This window comes from Zeus faber (assembly GCF_960531495.2).
Source record: "Zeus faber genome assembly, chromosome: 21".
NCBI lineage: Eukaryota > Metazoa > Chordata > Actinopteri > Zeiformes > Zeidae > Zeus > Zeus faber.
The window spans coordinates 14,209,084-14,230,686 of record NC_137208.1 but is presented as its reverse complement, the minus strand read 5'-3'; the positions used below and the strand labels follow the sequence as shown (position 1 = coordinate 14,230,686).

Here is a 21,603-nt window from a genome sequence, read left to right as displayed (position 1 = left end):
CTTTAAACGCAGGTGTGATGGTCGAGACGCCGCCTTTCAGTCCTGCCGTCACAGGTTCCATTCCGGAGTCTTCAGAGCAGAGGTTTCCATCAACAGAGTACAGTAAGTTATCAGACTTGGTTTTGTACTGATGATAATCATGTTGGCCTTGAATTCAGACTGGTATTGCCAACGTGTTACTTTTGCTTATTCACCTGGGTGAGGTATCTTATATACAGTATGTTATTCATCTTATATGTAATGTCCATGTCCACTCTGTATGTTCTCTAATGGGCCTTTTTTTTCAAATTCTTATTATCGGGATACTTATAGTATATAAATGATGCACAACTGTGACGAGATAAAACGGCATTCCAGTTCAGCGGTACTGAATCAGGTACTCTGGGTAGATTTGATTGGGCTCAAATACGACAAAGATTCTGGGATGACTGACATTGTCCACGCAGCTGTTGTAAGAGTTGGCCGAAGAGTCGTGATCAGGGCTTTGAAAAAATTGTCTCCCTAATCTCGACTTTCCGATCATCACTCGGGCCAGGAATAAGATTCTAGTCGGTTTGTCTTGCTCACGCTGCGCTGCTCCGCCCTGCAAAGGTAGCGGCTCGGCGCTCCAGACGCTGAATTTGTCCGCGTACATTGCGTGTCTTGCAAAATATATTCCTACGGAAAAAACATTTCAACACATTAAACACAGGTGAAATGCAAAGTGCAAAAAGTCAAGCTTCAGCCATTTGCACTGACTGAATGTGTACTCGTTCGCTCATTACTTGGTCTGAACTGTCACTCACCTCTTCCGTAGTCGTGGCCATTGGCCCCGGAAAATCGCAAGTCAAAATTATATGTGCAGATGTTGTGCACATTACTCGCTTTGGTTCCGTGGAAAAGTTTACGTTCGAGAACTGCGTTGACACCTTGGATCCCCAGGAGCTGCTTCTTCTTCCTTCAGATTCCCAACAAGGTGAAAAGCGAGGACCAATGAAAAAGAAGAGCGAGGCGCTCCAGTGGAAGTCCATGGAAAGAGACAAACCTGCAGAACATTTCCCACAGGTTGATGTTTTGTATTCTGCTGATCGAGACGATGCTTCTGTTAAACATCCCGTCCTTCAACGAACTCGCCACGGTTTGGAACTCCGGATTGTGGTCACTCAGACGGATCAACTGCAGGAGATAAATATTTAAAAAAAATACACTAAACCAGAGCACACATTAATATAGTTGTTGTGATCACCATTCCCAAAGAACAAGATCAGCAGTGTGCATTTGCTTTAATGGACATGAAAAAATTAATGCTTTTTTCTCATTATGTTCTACCATTTTGTTTTGATATCTCTATATTAAATATATATTTTTATAATACATTTTTTATATTGTATATCTTTGTATTTCTATGTGTTGACTGCCTTTCTGGTTAATCCTAGCCTTATTTTTAAGGGATTCTTTTTTTTTTTTTTTGGAGTGAAAAATACACATTCTTTGTGGGTGGCAGAGTAATACTACATGAGTTACAGGGTACTACTACATAAGACAACAGAGTATATATTCAATGAGAATGTAACGATAAAGCAATTTATTTTCTATATGAAAATGATTTTACACGCACAATATACTGCCCCGGAAATATTTATGATTTTAGATATAGGTTTCGGATATTCATATATTTATATCTTCAGCAATTGGAAAATTGAATCATTTATTAATTGACATTATAGACAATAGTTGTTTTGGGTTTTTATTCTCTGAAAGGTAAAATGTGACTTTAAAAATATATATTACTGTAGTTGCTGTTTAGTTATGGAACACAATGTAGTAATGAGAAAATCAATATTGCTTTTTGACGTCACCTGATAGGGAAGTTTGGGATCCACCATTTCCCAGTAAACTGGGATTGAACTATAGCAACAGCACCTAGACACAAATAAAAGGATGACAAAGATTTACATATTCCTTTTATATTCTGTAAATCACTGATTCAACCTTTCTCCATTGCTTTAATACAATATTTATTTTGCTGGAACGCCAATCTAAGAAAATGTTTGTTCGATAAGAATAGCCTGTACTATAGTTAGGGAGATAAACGTGAAACTATGATCATTATTGTACATTCTCTAATGATGTAAAAAATAAAAATAAATAACCGTCAAGTCAAACTATTAGTAATTTTGCTGGGGACCCTAACGGATCATTTTGACGGACCGCTGGGGGGGGGTCCCCGGACCCCGTGTTGAGGACCACAAGCACTTTCACGTTCATTTTGTGAGAAAGGCGCTGCATGTCGCTTTCCGTTCCCAAGAAAGAGGCTGTGTTTTTAAATGTGATTTTGTGTTATTTTCTGTCTCTTGACAATGTGTCGTTTTACCTTGTGTCAAAGTAGACTGATCGATAGATCCTACTTTGTTGTCCCGTTTGAAGATCAGTCAGCAGCATCACTGCACGCGGAGGAAAAGGAATCAGCTCACTGAGGTCAAGTACAAGAAGGTAAATAGTAAAAATGGCAAATAAAAATGTGATGTCAAAAGTCTTGCCATTACCGGAGAAATCTATTCTTCTCTTGTCACTAATGTCAAAAAAATCATTTGAGTTCGTTTTAAAGTGGCTCTCTATGGTCTCACTGGTGGGGGGATTATCTGTGTCATCCTGTCAAAAAAAAAAACAAACAAACAAGAACATCGGGAATGTATAATCAGTGAATAAGGCTCGGGAAGTTTGAAGGCAGCTATGGGTTGCTATGGACTCCGGTCGCCATTTTTGGAGGATCACTTCCATTCAATTGCATCGTGAAATAGCGAACATACACCGATCAGCCACAACATTAAAACCACCACTAATAACCACTAATATTGTGTAGCTCCCCCTTGTGCCGCCAAAACAGCTCTGACCCGTGGAGGCGTGGACTCCATAAGACCTCTGAAGCTGTCCTGTGGTATGTGGCACCAAGACGTTAGCAGCAGATCCTTCAAGTCCTGGAAGGTTTTTTTTTAATGTTTTTTTTTAATATATATATATATATATATATATATATACATATGGAGTTTCCCTTTGGGAATTAATAAAGTATTCTTATCTTATCTGAAGTGGCGTGGTGGTGCACCCATGGATCTGTCCTGTCGTTCCGGCACATCCGACAGATGCTCCATCAGACCCTAACCCCAACCATCCACATGATGTCGAAGAAAACTGATCGTTTAGAACAGGCCACCTTCTTCCATTGCTCCATGGTCCAGTTCTGACGCTCACGTGTCCATTGCAGGCGCCTTCTGTGGTGGACGGGGGTCAGCATGGACACTCTGACCGTTCTGCAGCTACACAGCCCCATACGCGGCAAGCTGTGATGCACTGTGTTTTGACACATTTCTGTCATAGCAGCATTAACTTTTTCAGCAATTTGTGCTTCAGTAGCTCTTCTGTGGGATGGAACCAGACGTACTAGACTTCGCTCCCCATCGCTCAGATCCTTACGCTTTACCCTTTTTCCTGCTTCCAACTCATCAACTTCAACAACTGACTGTTCACTTGCTGCCAAATATATCCCACACCTTGACAGGTGCCATTGGAATGAGATGATCAATGTTATTCACTTCACCTGTCAGTGGTTTTAATGTTGTGGCTGATCGGTGTATACAAAATGTACAAAAATGGAGAAAGGAAGGGAGAAAAAGAAGGATCAAGGTTTCACACAAGAGGGTTGCAAGACTTTGTTTTTCACCGAACAAGACTTCCGAGCCGTCTTTTAATCCAAAAATGCAGATAGGCATTTACAGTCAATGCGAGTGATCCCCCAAATATGGCGGGTTGCTCCAGCAATGTGTCAGCTTCCCAAGCTCTATTATCAATTTGGCTAATTGTGCTGCAGATGAACACCACCCCCCCCGAATGTAAATCATTAATGAATGCCTATTACCTCAAATCTGTGCCAACTTCCACAGTCTGCCAGGTAATACCAACACGGCGCGTCCTCACCCGACTCACTGCTTTTTTCCATCGCACCACATTCTCAAAAGATGATATGTGAAAACATCCACACATTTTAACAAACAGAAAACAAGGGTAAACTATATAAGGAGCAGTATGTGAATCTAGTGGCATCTAGTGGTGAGAGTGCAGATTGCAACATACTGAACCCACACACACACACACACACAAACACCCTCACCCCTCCCTTTCCTATTTTTCGTATTTTTATAGCTTACTGTGCCGTAATCACAGGGGGGTCATGAAATTTTACTGCATATATGTATGACTATGTATATGTATGTGACAAATAATCTCTTGAACTTAAACTTGAAAGCGAGATAGCATTAGCAGGATACAAAATGTATTATCTGTTTGCAGAGTCATAGACCATCCGGTGACATGGAGTTTAGACGGAGAGGAAGAGGAAGAGCCAGTGTTAGGTTTGTCCGTTCTGGACTACTGTGGAAACATGGCAGTGCAACATGGCGGCCTGCGTGGAAGGGGGCTCCGCTCCCTGTGTACTGTCGATATAAAGGTACGGCATTTTGCAGTTTGGAGCTGTGTCCCCCAAGTACAGATACTCCTCACTTAACGACTGCGTTCCATTCCTACAACCAGGTCGTTAAGCAAATTAGTTTATAAGCGAGGACCCGTGTTATTTCACGGTAAGGGGGCGTGGCGCTAGCGAACGCTAGACTACAGTGATGAGATAAGATGTATACAGTGTATAGTGTATAGATAGTATATATAGTGTATATAGTATGTAAAGCGTGATGCGTGAGGAGATGCTTGACGCTGAGATGCCGCGCACACAGCGTGCACGCCGCGGTATTGTACGCAACGTACAATACAGACTGTTCGGAGAGTTGGTCATAAGTCCGAACAGTCGTTAAACAGGTAGCTTAGAGCCGCGAAGTGAACTGTGCACGAGAGCCCACAAGGGTGGACATTGCATCCTGTGACAGTCACAGGATCAAGCCTGCAGCGCTCAGGAGCCAGGCCAACTGAGGATGTCCCAGGATCGGTAACTAGGTCATCCAAGCCCCCGGCCATCACCATCGCGCGGCGTATGGGGATCTGCCACATTCGTGTCACGATGAGTGACCAAATTCACACAAGTCACGGGGACTACCGGTATCACCGACAGCCCCTCCAAATGCACCTGTTTCATCCGTCTAGGCAGCAGACCTGACTGTGAGAATGCATAAGGAAGACCCTCCGGCCACGGGTGGTGGAAGGGTCGCCCCTTCGTGTGGAGCGAGAACCACAGAGTACACTGAGCTGTCTCCCTTGACGCAAAAAGATCCACCTTTACTGTCCCAAATAGCCTCCAAAACTGGAGCACTATATCCAGTGGGAGGCGCCAGTCTGCTTAGCGGGGTCGTCCTCATGACATGAGGTCTGCCTCCACATTCAGCTGACCTGAGATGTGGCTCGTCGCCAGAGAACACAGCCTCCCAGCCATGTAATGGGAGCGCTGGTGACCTCACGCCTCCCTGGTGATTGATGAACTGTAGGCCACTGTAGCCTGGTTGTTGGACCTGACTTGCACATCCTGGCCCCATAGCAGGGGCTCGAAGTGCTTCAGGACCTAACATCTGACCTAACGTATGACTGCGACCGCCCACCCCCCGCCCAACCCCCCCAATCCCCTATGCACTGTGTGAGGGCCCGAGGATCTCTCCAAAAGGCCAAGTGGTACCACCAACACCGGTAGTCAGTGGCGTACCAGGTCCAGCCAGAGCCCTCCAAATGGCTGCATACTGCGCATGTGTATGAGGCCCAACAGTACCACCACGTTTGGTTGCTGCCAACAGCCCGAGCAGCTTCATAATGGTCAGAGCTGTCACCGATAGGCCCACCCGAACACATCCGAAGATGGATATGATGTCCACTCTCCGTGGTTCGTACAACGGGGCCCTCATCTGCACAGTATCTAACTGTAGACCCAGACAGACCACTTGCTGGCTGGGTATGGGAGTGCTCATCTCCTAGTTTATCGCAAACCCCAAGTCTGTAAGGTGTGCGCGACTGCTAGCTCCACAGAGGGAGCCAGGTTGAGGAGGTCATTGAGATATGTCAGGAGTCTGACCCTTCGACGACTTAGCGGTAAAAGTGCCACCTCTACTCAGCGAGTGAACGCGCAAAAAGTGAGCTTGTAGCTGAACCGTACCCTGGTGTACTCGAAGGCTATTCCTTGGAAGGCTGAGCGGAGAAACCGCCTGTGTTTCCTCTGTCAGTGATATCAGGACATTGAAATAATCGTCCTTCAGGTTGATGCTTGTGCAGAAATTTCCACGTGGATCGCCCGCAAGCAGCACCTTTACGGTGAGCATGCAGAATGTGGCGATTCAATATGAAGTGGTTTGAATAAACCCCCCTGTTCCGAAGTTCCGTGGGTAACACTGTCATGGCTCCCTTGCTGAGGAGAACGGCTATCTCTGCGTGCAGACCCGCAGCTTCTCTGGTGATGTTGTCACCATCTACACCACGCCTTGGGAAGGTGGTGGGGTTCGGCGAAACTGCCGCGCGTAATTCCCCCGTAGTGTCCTGTCCAACCAACGGGGCGGAACACAAAGGAGACGCCATCTGGCATAGCGCTCGCATAGGCGGCGGGCGGCCAGCTCGGAGATGCTGGATAAATGTTACTCCAGATCCCTGATGGCGCCGCTGGTCCCAGCCTGGCGGGGGGAAACACATAAATGGGATGATCACACACTTCCTGGAGCATACGTGTCTCTCTGTGGAGTCCGATGTAGCCGCAGCCATGGCGTGGGAACGTTTTCTGGGCTCGCTGGTGGTGGGTCCGGGGAGCTCAAGACGCTCATTGTGTGCTGCCGGTCAGGGGGCAACGTGACTCTGTATCGAAAATAAATCTCAGAACTTTGTCATCGCTATCGTGGAAGATTTTATTGTGAAAATTATCTAGATCGTTTTATCGCCAACCCTAGTTTCTCCAAAGGCTCTTAGAGCTTCCTGCGGTGCGAAGACGCCTGGTGTGAACGATTAAGAGTTTTCAGGGTTTTGTAAAACGCACGACTAGTTACAGTTCTCTGAGTTTCCCTGTAACGTAGCATCATCTCAAGTTGTCCGTCTTGCACCCACAAGTCGTTGGATGCGAATGAGTTTTGGGAGATATACCCATATATATATATACACACGCAGACAAGCAGAAAACACTCCGTGCACAAAAATCCCACGAGAATTGTGCGTGCCAGTGGCCCTGTTGACGCCGACTCGCTTGCTGTGAATTGTATGCTTTCAAGGGTGTGTCTGTGTGTGTGTGTGTGTGTGTGTGTGTGTGTGTCTGGGTGAGTAGATGCAGGGCCAGTGCTTCCTACAAGCGACTCCGCTGCGTGTCAACATGCCCAGTTCCTCCAAATAAAGCAAATTCAACATTGTGGGGGTTTCTTTTAGATTTGGTTTACTTTACTCCATGACCTTATTGAACGAAACAAAAAGAGCACGGTGCATAACGGGGAAGCTCTCTCTCCAGTTCTGCCAAGTCTGCTATGCTAGATGCCACTAAATTCTACACACTGGTCCTTTAAGGTCATTCATTCATTACCTGGTCTGAAGATGCACTCAGAGCCACTCAGTAAAGATTGATTCATCACAACTCTGTGGATATTTAAGTATTAGTACTGTAAGTATTCCCCACATGGGCCCCACCCAGCCTTTACTTTGAAAGAAAAGTCTGAACATTCACAAGGATCTATATGGGTCCATTAAAATACCATGGCAGTAACAATTTTAATTATAAAACATGTAATTTAGTCAAATAACAAAATATCATCATAAAGATGATAGTGTTCTCTGCTTTGCACAAAGAGTAATTTCAACATAGGAATGAATTCTTTTTGTATTTTATTGCATTTTCTGCTGAAATTTCCATTATCGCAGAGAGTCCAGCGCCGTCTGAATGTATGTTATGTTGTAATCTAAAGGGAGTATACAATTAAAAAAAAAAAAATGGATGTTCAACTAGATGTTCTTAAATGACAGACAAATGTATTAACTGAATATTCATGTTTAGTAATAATGAAAAAAATTGCTGAAAATGAAGCGTCCATGCATGACTGATGTTCTCATCCACCGCAACATTTTTGAAGGACGGTTGACACACACATCATTTTAAATAAATGATTTGAATGAAGCAACACATGTGCGTACACTACAGTTGTGATTATCATCAACGATACAGGTTGTTTCCCACATTTAGAACACTGGATTAAAAATGTTCTACGAAAACATACTTAATATCTAATGTACATGGAGTAAATATTTTCTCAGTCATCATGGCTTCCCTGACTCTTACAATGAGTGCCTAATGAGTGCCCAACAAATAAACTTACAGACTCTGCTTCCTCAAGGGCAGCAATGAGGTGGCTGAAAGGAGATGCCACATTGCTGCCTTCCCCAAATGTAGTGTTGTCCCATTGGTCGATTTGGATGTCACAATGTTGCGGCCCATTGGGATGTCACAGCATCACGATGTCACAGCGTCGCGATGACACAATGCCGATTGTGATGTCACAACATCACAGTGTGACAACGCAGATTGGGAGGGAAATAACTTAAGCACAGTCAAGGCAAGAAGACAACGAGAACACAAACGTCGACATTGGTTCAAACAATTGCCCGTTAAAACAATTACATTCCAAAACATTGCGATTTGTAAGCATATTTTTAAAATGCCTCAATGGTATCAAGGAATGAATATTTAAAGTGCATTGTAGGTTATTCCATGAGTCTGGAGCACAACATTTAAAAGCAGTCTTTCCGAGTTCGGAGTTCAGCCGGGGAACATCGAATGTAATCCAGTCCTGAGAGCTTGTTTGATAAGCTCCCACTTTGAGGTGTAATAGTGAAGTATAGTAAACTGGTAATTATTTTAAGAGCGCTTTGTAAATGAACATAATTATACCAGTGTTGATCTTGTCTTACAAAGAAAGAGGGCCAGCCAACTTGTTCACAGAGAGTACAATGATGGCTACTGTAAGCATCACCAGTAATAAATCTAAGGGCAGAGTGATATATAGCATCTAAGGACTTAAGGGTGGTCACAGCAGCATGTCTATATATTACATCACCATAATCCAAGACAGAAAGTAATAGTTTCAACAATTGTTTTTACTAAACATGGAAAAACAGGCTCTATTTCGACAAAGAAAGCCAAGTTTTGGCCGCAGCTTTTCAAGCAGTTTCAAGTGAGTTCATCAATCCAGATGCCTAAATATTTATAGTGTGGGATTCTTTCAATAGCTGTACAGAGTATGGTCCTAATCTGAAGTTTTCTGTTATTGATTTCCTTAGCTCCTTTGAATAGCATATATTTTGTTTTTCCGGCATTTAACACAAATTTGAGATCTATAAGTGCCTCTTGAAGAACATTAAAAGAAAGTTGCAGATTGTCAATAGCCAATTGTATGAAGTCAACCCAACAATATAAGTTATTGTCATCTACAGGTATTCAAAGACCGGACAATATCATTGACATAAATGGTGAAAAGGACCGGCCCTAAAATCGAACCTCGAGGGACACCTTTTGTTATCGATAAAAATGCAGATTCAACATTACCTGTTGTCACGCACTGCTGTCTATCAGAGAGGTCGTTTTGAAACCATCTATAAGCATTAGGGTCTCAGCCATAACTTAGCAGCCTGTGTACAGTAAGCGCAGGGAATGATCAACTGCATCAAAGGCTTTTGATAGGTTGATGAACAGAGCAGCACAACGCTTGTTTTTATTCAGAGCTGCAGATGTTGCTGAGATGGTGCTAGGGTTAGCCCCGAAACCTGATTGGTGAGCGCTCAACACAGAATACGGAGCTAGAAAAGTCTTGAGTTGATTGTTTAATATTGATTCAAGTATTTTGGACAGAAAGGACAATTTAGAGATGGGACAATAGTTATTTAGATCAGTAGTATCTCCTCCTTAGTGCAAATGAGTAACGCGTGCAACTTTCCACACTTTGGGAATTATACCTGATGAAATGGATACATTTAAAATATCTCTTATATCATATCTCTTATTCTGAAATCATTCAAGGCAGAGTGCTGGAGAAAGAAAGGGTCCAGACTGTCTTCTTCAGTTGCTTTCTTGGAGTCAATGGCAATAAGTGCTCCAGTAACTACATTAGGGATGCCAAGATTAAGGGCAAACTGAGGGGCAGGACTTACACTATCTATAGAGACATCCATTTCTGGACTACGCATAGATTTAAGAGATCCGTGCTCCCATTTTAAAATAGGTGACCAGCTGCAACAAAATGTTTGTTGAAAGCTGTGCTTATTTGCTTGTGATCAGACAATACACACTGACTAGAATTTGCATGTGTGGGCAGGGAAATTGCATTTTTATTCTTAGTTGAATTCACTACCTTCTAGAATTTGGCTGGGTTTGAATAACAACCAAAGATGGTGTTTAAACGACAATCAGATTTAGCTTTCCTCACTGATGATGAAATGTATTTCCTTAATGCCTAAAAGCAGGAAGATGATAGTTCAGAGGTGAACCAAGGACTAAACCTATCTATAGTTTTTTGCTTTTTAAGCACGCACGCACGCACCACGCACACGCACACACACACACACACACACACACACACACACACACACACATACACACAGTAAGCCATTCAGTCCCTAATGCACTGTCAGAGTTATTCAAAATCTTCAAGAGAACAGCCATTCTTACCTCTGCAGGTAAATGTCCCCGCCATCAACTAAACTCCTAAAAGAAGAGAGACATCGCTACTGGCGCCACGACCAATGAAGACATCTACCCCAAAGGAATCACAAGAGGAACGGAAGAAAAAAACACTGCCCCAACTTAGAGCTCCGTAGTGCGATCAGAGGGATATTATTTGTCTTTATAAAGGAGTGCATAAATCATAAAAATATGACACTCCAAAAATACCAGGGCAATTTTAAGTGTCCGAGTCAAGTCCTGGCTATGCCTCACCATGAGCAAGGGGAGCAGGAGCAGTGCCCTCTCCTCGGGGTTCCACCTGCCATGCTGCACGCTGCTCAAACGATTTTCGACAATTTTTCACGACACTGGATTCAACCAAGGGCTACTGACAGATTCCCTTGTCTCCAGGGTCCAAGGAGAAATCAGATTTTTCCATTCCACTGGGCCTGCACCAGTTTGTGTCGCTTCCATTCGTGTCGTTCAGGGCACCAGCCACCTTCCAGAGACTCATGGACTGGGTCCTGCATCCACACACGGCATGCGCTGCAGCCTACTTGGGCAATTTCATCATCCACAGTGACAGCTGAGGGCGGCACACGCAGCAGGTGGGGGCAGTGCTCGAGTCCCTGAGGCGGGCGGGGCTCACGACCAACCCAAAGAAATGTGCGGTCGGGCTGAGGGAGGTACGATATCTGGGGTACCAGTTGGGAGGAGGACTGGTCCGACCCCCCACAAACAGTCTGAGGCCCAAAGACAAAGACAGAGGTAAAGCAGTTCTTGGGGCTGGCCGGCTATGGGAGGTTTGTACCCGATTTTCAGAGCCGACCAGTCCTTGGCGTGTTTAAGTCGAAAGGGTGCGTCAGATCCAGTCCAGTGGACGGAGAAGTGTTGGAGAAAAGTTGGAGAAAATAAAATCAGCTCTCTGTGGGTAGCCAGTACTGTTTACACCAAATTCTTCTCTACATTTCTCCCTGCGGACTGACATGTTGGACAGAGGGCTGGGGTCAGTGCTGTCCCAGCAGGTGAAGGGGGCATATGTGGAAGGCTCTGTGGACCACAGTACCAGTACCGCAACTGGTGTTCATTAATGTTAAGTTAATGAATGTAAAAATAGTACTTCGCTTTCAAATACATGTGCAGAATCTATACGTTACGGTCTTTCAGGTTTGCTACATCATTTTGAAAATATGTCAGGTTTCAATTCCCTATCAAAAATATTAGGTTGTAGATTAAGGAAGGTATGGATTGGGGTAATGAGATTTATGTCAAAATCAAATAAAGATGTTAATTCAAGAGTATATATTATTTCACAGTTTCAAGTAACAGTGCATTACTGTCAATTTTTAAAGATGTGAAACTGTATTGGCTTTCCTAATAGTCTCGATTTTTTCCCCGAATGTTGCAGTAATGAGATTTTTAAGGACTTGTTTGGGAAAATATTTTGTAAACGGTGTGTTAAATTGTCAGTAAATGTATTTAAATTAGCGTTCACAAACACTTCAGACCTTCTTATAAATGCCTAAAAAGGATTATTATTATTATTTTTTTTTTTTTTAAGTAATTTTTAAGATTTCATGTTTGAAATCAAGATTTTGTGAGAATAAAAATAAAATGCTAAAATGGAATTGTATGCAATGCAACGCATGTAAAATAGTCGTTGTAAAAGGACTTCTCTGCTGCTAAACTTGTGTTGTCACACCATCTGGTGGCGGATTCAGCACTTTGCATCAAGTCATTTCAGCCACTGGCATAGGAAGCACACTCTAGGCAATAGGCATGTCTTACTATCTAATCTTGATTTTAAAAATGAATAGATAAATACATTCAACACAATCATATTTGGAACACGTCATGATGGCATGTTTATGTCCTGATGAACTGGGACAGACAGTAACAGAGACGACGATGAAGGGGGAACACTGGACATCATGGCTGATCCATCCCTTTCTATTATGACACTGACACCTCTACTCCTGAACGGCCTGGTACTACCTGGACTTGATCCGAGTCATCAGTTCCTTAAATACTGTCCGACCCCATTCCTCAGTATCCTGGTATTGACAATGTTTTTTACATGTTTGTCTTGTCTCTGAAACGTGAGTGCTTCACAATAATCATTAGTTTATTCAACCAGATAATCCATCTAATAGTACAATGCAATTGCCTAAGTAATGACTGAAAGAATACGGTAATATTGAGACAATCAAATCAATTTATAAAAAATTACTCGTAGACTAAATACAAAATCTAGGCGTGTGTAAATGTTATACTTGTGTATAATGTTGCACATTCTCATAAGGAAAACGCATAAACAAGTTGACATTTCTGTACTTTTTTTCCCCATTCTTTGTCACAATTTAATCAATGTTGATAAAGTACATACAGAACGGCATAGCCCGCTGACAAAGGGCACACAATGAATGGACATGGAATGAGGACATTATGTCATTATGACAAGGTAAAATACCCTTTCACAGAAAGGGAAGTGGTTAAATACAGCTGCGAGCAGCGATTGATGGTCCTGGCGGCTCAAAGTTCAGTCAAACGAGGCTTAAGGGAAGCATGAGCACATTTCAAAATGCCATTTGTCTGTAGAAGAAGCTGTTAAGGATGCTTTATTTGGGACATTTCTTTGCCTTAGAAATAACTACTTTCGGAAAAAGACAGCCAAAAGAAATGTTTAAAACTGAAACATGTCAATTAAAAGATTGTACATGGCAGCTATCATGGGAAGGGGGTTTATCTACCGTCAGCAAAAGTTCCTGTCACTGCAGCGCCCCCTGCATGTCAAAATGTGTTTTAGTCGTCAGGACTCAAATTTTCCCAAGTGTACTTGGATTGCTCTAGGTCCCGGTTTTTAAACAACATAAACATTTGCGCAGATCCTTAGAGGCATGGACCACTAAAGAAGGACAAATTTCCCAAGGCAAACAATGTATGAGTTTTTAAATAAAAATAATACAATAATCAATTGTCTAAATTCCGTTGACAAATAACACAGTGTATTTTTGATTGAGCATTTTTTTTTTTTTTGCTTCCTTAACCTTAGTGGAACAATTGACCCAAGGGTTTACATGTTGTCACTCCCTCGCACCATCTCGGACAATTTCCTCACGGTCAGCGTGATGAGCACGCAAAAAGGTCCGAAAGATTCCCCAGGATATTCAAAAGTAATAAGGCCAAAGGAGAGAGAGGTCAAATAAATAATAGCAACCGTAAACAATGTGGCTCTTACAGCTTCACTCCGACGACCCTTACTAATACATAGTTAAAAAAAACAAAAAACGAAAAACAGTCGAGGTAGTGGCGCGTTTGCCTTAACATGTATAATAAAAAAAAAAAAAAAAAAAAAAAAAGATGTCTTTCCGTCTATACTTCATGTTGAACTACATATATACACACACAGTTTTAACTCGCTGACAACAGGGAAAGACCACGTGACCTACCGGGTGAGCGAGGAATAAAGTGGGTTTTTTTGTTTTGTTTTTTCTTCCCCCAAAGCGCAGTTCTGGGCAAACTTTACAAGACTTGAAGGCGTATTAGGATGACGTTTTTCTGTTTGTCTATTTTTTTTTAGCAACACTGGCACAGCTAAGCCTACCGCACGACAACTCCTGCAGATGTTTGTTTTTGTTTTTTTGGGTTTTTTTTTTTTCAGAAAACATCACGACCGAGGGGAAACTCACAGAGCCGATGTGGGATACGTCGCGCGTAGAGAGATTTCCGATGCGACGTCAACAAGTAAGAACAGGCGTCACATGAAATAGCAAAAAAAAAATGAGGGGTGTGCGTCTCTCCCTTGCGAGACCGTCCGACACGTATCCGGATACGTTGGCGGAGATACGATTCGGGGACGATACGTTCTAATGCGGAGCGACTCGGTGCGATTTGTATCGGTGGATCGCCGCACCCTTAGTGTGTGTGAATAAGAGGCCACTTATCTGGACAACCAACACCTTGTTATAGACGATAGGAGTACAAAAAATATACACAAGCGCTATGGTGTCTTCTACGGTGTCTCAACTATTCTCCTCAAGGCACTTTGGCAGGCCACGCCCTAGAAAGGTGCTGCACCTGAGCGGGCGAAAGCTGCGTTGCTCTCCCGCAATTGATTTTGTACGCCAAACCCGCTCGTCTTGTGAGGTCTGGGCCCTATCACGCAAATAGTGATTCCGAAGTGCGAAGAGGAAAAAACGACTTGGTGCATCCCGTCATTATTGCGTTGGCCGTCAGTAGAACTCGATCAGATACTCCGGGTAAATCTGGTTGCTGTCAAAAATGACGTAAATCTTTGGATTGCCCATGTCGTCCACGCAGCTGTCAAAGAAGTTGGTGAAGCTGGTGTCCTTGGAGGGCGGTCTGCAGTATTTTGGGTGACCTACGGTGTACTCCCCGACGAGCACCCGGGCCAGGAACATTGTCTTATAGGGAGGCTCGTTGGCGAATATCGGCGGGGCGAGTCCATGTCTCTGCAAGGCATTGTTGTGCTTCCCCGTCGTCAGGCAGAATTTACTCGAGTATTTGGCGTCCCTTGCAAAATAACTCCCTGGAGAACACGAGTGGTAGGGAACTTTTCTTTATAACCTTACAAAACAATCCAGTTTAAATGAACACATATTATTACACGGCTCTGTGGAATACTCAATTCTGATTTGTCAATAGTGGCAATCATTGGTTGTTTTTTTCAGAGTAATGACCGGTGTTTTTTTGTTCTCCTTTGTACCGCTCCATTCCACCTGCATGCTAATACTACCACCTAGTGGCGCCATCTTGTGACGCTAAATATAAACTACAATAAATGACAATGAAGACTTGAAGATATGAATGTGACCAATGTCGAATTTTTTTTATCAGTACACGCCTAAAATTAGACATGCTAGTTATAAAATAATTTCAAAACAATATTCCATCTCAATGTATTCTTTAATTTAGTGAGTAGCCGTGTAATAAGCAGGGTAATGTGCAGCCAGCCGGCCATCATCACAAAATAACCCCCGGACCACCCTGTCGGGGGGTTATCTTGTCAATAATTGCCGTCTGGCTGCACAGTACACGTTCAACACATAAAATATGTTAAACGCGGCGTCTACCTTTGCCGTAGACGTCGCCGTGGCTCCCTGTCAGCCGCCAATCAAAGTTGTAAGTGCATATCGCTTGAACGTTGCTGTGGCCCGTGCCGTGAAACAGCATCCGCTCCTCGATTTCCATCATCCGTTTGACCTTTCGCAACTGGGTTTTTTTTCTTTTGGAGACGACCGAGAAATTACAGCAAAACATAGATCAATGAATCGAAGCAGACTTCCTGTTCAATGCATTTCGTTTCGCTCATTGTCCTGAGAGAGTGAATAACAATCGTGGCATTATTAAGGCATGCACTAACTGAGGTTTGAGTTATTTTACCGAAATACATTATTTTTCACTACTTCTTATATTAGAAAAACTAGGACTTCTATTAAAAAAACAAGTGCTGTCCACTCAATGACACAAAAAAAGGGCTGAAAACTCTCACCGGCAAAAGAACTCCCATAGGTCGAGGTTCTGAATCCTCTGGATGGATTTGATGGGATGTCCCATCGTTCTTTCGTACAACCTGGCGACTTCTTTGAACTCGTAAGTGTCTCTTCCGAGCTGTATGAGCTAAAACAGTACGAGCACAGTTGGAATAAGGACAAGATAAAAGCGGTATGAAAAAAAGGAGAGAAAAATAAATGCAAAAAGTCATTACCGAGAAAACGAATCAAGAAATCAGTGATAATTGCAATTATCTGAGCTTATCATGATCATTTTGAACAACTGTCGATTCAATACAGTATTCATACACTCACTGAGAACTTAATGAGGAACACCGGTACACCTACCTATTCATGAAATTATCTAATCAGCCAATCATGTGGCAGCAGTGCAATGCATAAAATCATGCAGATAATCAGTAGTTTCACTTAATGTTCACATCAACCATCAGAATGGAAAGAAAATGTGATCTCAGTGTTTTCGACCGTGGGGTGATCGTTGGTGCCGGATGGGCTGGTGTGAGAATTCCTGTCACCGCTGATCTCCCGGGATTTTCACGCACATCACTCTCTAGAGTTCACTCAGAATGGTGCGAAAAACAAAAAAAAACATCCAGCGAGCGGCAGCTCTGCGACGGAAATTCCGGTAACTCAGACAGGCCGCTCCGTACAATTGTGGTGAGAACAAGAACAAACGTCTCGGAATGCACAACACGTCGAACCTTGAGGTGGATGGGCCTTGCACGGACGGCAGAAGACCGCGTCGGGTTCCACTCCTGTCAGTCGAGAACAGAAGGCTGAGGCTACAGTGGGCACAGGCTCACCAAAACTGGACAGTTGAAGACCGGAAAAACATAACCTGGTGTAATGAATCTGGATTTCTGCTGAGGCACAGAGACAGTAGGGTCAGAATTTGGTGCCAACAGCATGAATCCATGGACCCAACCTGCCTTGTGTCAACAGTCAAGGCTAGTAGCGGTGGTGTCATGGTGTGGGGAATTTTTTCTTGGCACACTTCGGGCCAGTTAATACCAATCAATCACCGCTTGCATGCCACAGCCTATTTGAGTATTGTTGCTGACAACGTGCATCCCTTCATGGCCACATTTTCCCCATCTTCTAATGGTTACTTCCAGCATGATAATGCACCGTGTCACAAAGCAAAAGCCGTCTCAAAACATGAACAGGACATTGAGTTCAATGTTCTTCAGTGACCTTCCCAGTCAACGGATCTGAATGGGAGAGGGAACGGGAGACTCCCCGCATGAATCTGCTGCTGATAAATCTGCGGGAATTGCGTGATGCAATCATGTCAACATGGACCACAGCCTCAAAGGAATGTTTCAGCAGTTTTCAACATCTTGTGGAATCCACGCCAAGAAGAATAGAGGCTGTTTTGAGAGCAAAGGGAGGCTACCAGTATTAGCAGTGTTCCTCATAAAGTGCTCGGTGAGTGTAAGTTTCCATCCGAATGTCAAGGGAGGTTAAAGCCAATGTAAGAAATCTTATGATAAATATAATGTTAATTCGGTGTGCTTCAATCCGCATTTTTTCCCCCCACCTGGTAGGGCTCGTCCGTGTTGATTCTCTCCCAGTGACATGGAACAGGTAAGGCTAGATTATCACAGATAAACCTGAGAGACGGAGAAAGAGATATAAAAGGAATAAATGAAGGGGATAACTCTGGATGACTCGAGTAAATCTGTTGTCCTTGGAATATTTGTGGATTTAAGGAGCCGGGATGGCGAAATATGTCCTATCTATCCCACGCCCTCTTGCCGCTTATCTCCTCTTCTGTCGTCCTACAGAGGAGGGAATGCCAAACGCGGGGAAGGATCAAACACGGCGGCTTTGGACTGACCTGAAGCCCGTCGCAGAATGGAGGGAGCGTTTGATTGGCCGCTGCTTTCCTGTGGTAACATTTATCTGTCTCATGACTGGCAGGGAGTTAAAACAAATCAAAGATTAGGGCTTTAGCAATAACGTCATTTAGCCACAATTCCATGCACAGTTTGACTGAGAAATTGACTCTAACACAAGAACATTTTGGCTACTTTCCATTGGAAGAGTCTCAAGGCTACGAGGGATGCACCAATACCAATAAATGAACCAACAAAGAAACAAACATCGATACATATACATACATACAAACATGCATACATATCAATATGCACCAGAAAAATCAGTGTTTTCTAACAAGTTTTGGAAAGCAGTTAGACACTTCAGGTATTATATTGTATTGAGCCCAAACTACCATTCCACAGTGTTAAATTATTATTATTATTATTATTATTGGCGTTGAAAAAGTGGTATTGGTGCATTTTTCCAGGCTACAATAGTAGAAAGTACTGTTTTTTTCCACTACCTGAGAAGTCCAGCCTGTAGGTGTACTTGGCCGTGTAGAACTCCATGACACCATGTTGGTTCCTGTTGTAGCACTGTTCGATCTGAGCGCTGGTCACCGAGCACGCCGCACTGGGATCAATCTGACACACAGGTTGGGACGGAAAATGCATTTCATTTTCAACCGTGATGAAAGTTATGGAATTGCGCATTTTAGTATTTTTAGAGCTTATAGAGGTTATTGTGCGTAATCACCGGGTGTCATGACATTTCACTGAATATATGTATGATCGTATGTATATGTATGTGACAAATAACCTCTTGAATCTTGAATCTTGAATCTTGATTGCTAAGACAGTGATTCTGTCAGGTCTGGAGGAAACTCGACCTTGCAAGTGTTATGAAGCAATTCACATTTTTCCTCCACAACTCGTGCCAAGAACGACAGATAAAGGACCAGAGTTGACAAATGGACAATGTAGTCATTTGAAAACAATTTTTTTAATTTTTATTAATGAATTGCTTTATAACCGTTTGCAACCATTTGGTGGCAGGTCACCTCAAACATGTGCCAGACTCCACACTCTGCCAGGTAGAACCAGCACCAGTTGGGCTCTGAGGTGTCCATCTCCTCCATGTCCGTGGACTCCTCCTCTGGGGATCTGAGGGCCAACATAACTGACTAATCTGAAATAAATAAAGGAAAAAAAAAAATGTAAACTTGTAAACTTCAAATGAGATAGCTAGAGCAACAGACAGACGGACAAAACAAACAGATATATAGATAGCTTAACAATAAACACACAAATACAGCCGTACTCATATTAATGGAAAAGCGGCATTACAGTGCTGTGAGTTGAGATAGGCTGCTGGCCCCAATTTGCAGTTATGATATATGAGTTAACACCAGTGGTTACTTTAATGCTGACAATGTTACTCAGTCAGAAAGTAAAATATACTTTTGAATGTTTTAATAATCATTGGTACCAAGTTGGAGAGGATCATTCTTCAAATCCTGCACTCTAAACACTCCGGAGTCCCCCGAGTTCGGTCCTAGGGCCTCTGCTGTTCTTCCCTGTACACTAAATCCCTTGGTTTCTCCTACCATTGCGATGCTGGTGACCCTCAACTTTACCTCTCTTTTCCATCTTTGGAAGATCGGGATATCGAGAGGGGCATTTTTGCATGTCTTCAAGACATTAACGCACTGAAGTCTGGGCACCACCTGAACTCAACCTCGTCAGGATGGAGCTCTCCCTGGGAAAGATTGACCTCACACAGACCTCTCCATCACCATCGAGAACACCAATATATCTCCCTATCAGACAGCCAAGAACCTTAGGGTAAATCTGGACAGCCGGCTCTTCTGCCCTGCCCACTTTGCTGCTACAACTTGCTCCTCCAGGTTTTTCCTCGACAACATGCGTAGAATACGGCCATACATCACAAGGGACGTGACATAGGTTCTGGGTCAGGCGCTTGTCATCTCCCGTCTAGACTACTGCAACGCTCTCCTGGCTGGAATACCTGTCTGTTCCATCAGACCAGAGCCCCAATGGTGTCACCGTCTGTCAGAACGGCTGAAATGCTCCCCATCTTTCACCGCAGACCGAAGACTAATCTCTTCAGACTATACCTGGATCCTACTTGCACCGACCTGTCTACCCCGCGAGGATCTCTTCCCTTTTACTGTCTAACTCTACGAGTGTTTCTTAATTCCAGAGAATGTTTAGCTGGCTGTGAATGTGACATAGATGGTTTGGCACTGTGACAAAATGTACGTACTGTAAGGCACTTGGGTCAAAAGTTTTTCCTAGATTACATAAAGGAATGGTCCTGTTTACTCAGAAATATGAAATGCCACTGAATTTAAGTGTAGGCCCAATGAACAAATGTGTGTACTCATTATTAACAGTTGATTATAAACAGTTATATGAACATTTATATGGAATTAAAGATTAAGAACACTTTTGAGATTTATTAAAAGTTGTCAGCCTCAATTACTTTGTACTAAGTTTTGAACACATCTTTGTTGCTGAGATAGCCTTTTATGATGTCATATGTAGTATGTCATTCCGGCTAACAATGCCACAACCCTATGCAATTACCCATATTTTCATGTCATAATTTCGAGTTTATACAATAATTATCGTACGTTCTATAAAGCATTTTAAGACATTTTACAGCTTTTTAACTTTTTTTGGCTTTGAGTTTTGGGTGATCGACATCAACAAATGAGCCCAAGTCGGTATGAAATGCCAAATGTATGACATAAATTGCAATTTAAATTTCTCCTCGCAGTAAATGTTTGCTGAGCTCTAACTGTGGATATCTATTAACTTGTATAAGCTAGCGGTGGAAGACAACTGAAATGATTTTATGTATTTATAGTTATGCAGGAGGACATTTTTCATGGGAGAAATCATGATTCACTAAAATTACTAAATGACACCAATTATATATATCAATAAAAAAATGAATCTCTGTTGTTCAATGTTCTAACGAGGATAGAAAGCACCACCATTTGCATCTGTTGCCTTTTTTTTCCACTTTGAAAACCTTATCCGTCAGTGACCCATCAGCGATTCACACTGTCAACAATAGGAAATTGTGCAAGTTTGACGACAGATGGCGGATAGGGATGGCGGGACAGATATACAGAGTGGGAATTGCCGAAAAAACTTTTGCACTGGAACCTTAAAAGGAAACCCCAAGTCAACGACAGCGTTCGCACACAGCTGTCATTTACCACACCCGATACTTGTGGAATAAACTCAGCGCTCACCAGTGTTTCCCCAACGGCTTCCAAGGTGGCTCACTGTAGCTCCAACTCAAAGTCGGTCGCCCATCCCGAATAAAGTGCTGCTCTCGCAGGTCGACGACGAGAATAATTAGCTAACCAACATGTTTGGAGCCGCTATCGATTGTTTACATTCACTTCCGCCTTCGTCACGCAAACGACGTCACGACGCCGGCTGCCACGCGGTACGTACGTAACGCGGCGCTAAAAAAAAAAAAAAAAAAAAAACAACGAGAAAAAACAAAACCAAAAAAGAAAAGGACAAACAATGCAGGGCTGGGATCTTGTGAATCGAAACATGACGC

General features: G+C 43.1%; 1 protein-coding gene across 1 annotated transcript; it reads right to left on the bottom strand.

The window, feature by feature from the left end:
* Positions 1–13,047: 13,047 nt before the first annotated feature.
* On the bottom strand, positions 13,048–21,417 carry parp11 (poly(ADP-ribose) polymerase family member 11). The gene is made up of 8 exons (XM_080022111.1): positions 21,284–21,417; positions 19,058–19,185; positions 18,521–18,641; positions 18,017–18,092; positions 17,717–17,789; positions 16,155–16,282; positions 15,736–15,887; positions 13,048–15,191 (listed from the first exon to the last, which is right to left on the bottom strand). The coding sequence occupies exons 2-8, from the start codon at positions 19,172–19,174 to the stop codon at positions 14,875–14,877; spliced, it is 984 nt and encodes a 327-aa protein (XP_079878237.1). The 5' UTR covers positions 19,175–19,185; positions 21,284–21,417; the 3' UTR covers positions 13,048–14,874.
* Between the last annotated feature and the right edge of the window lie 186 nt (positions 21,418–21,603).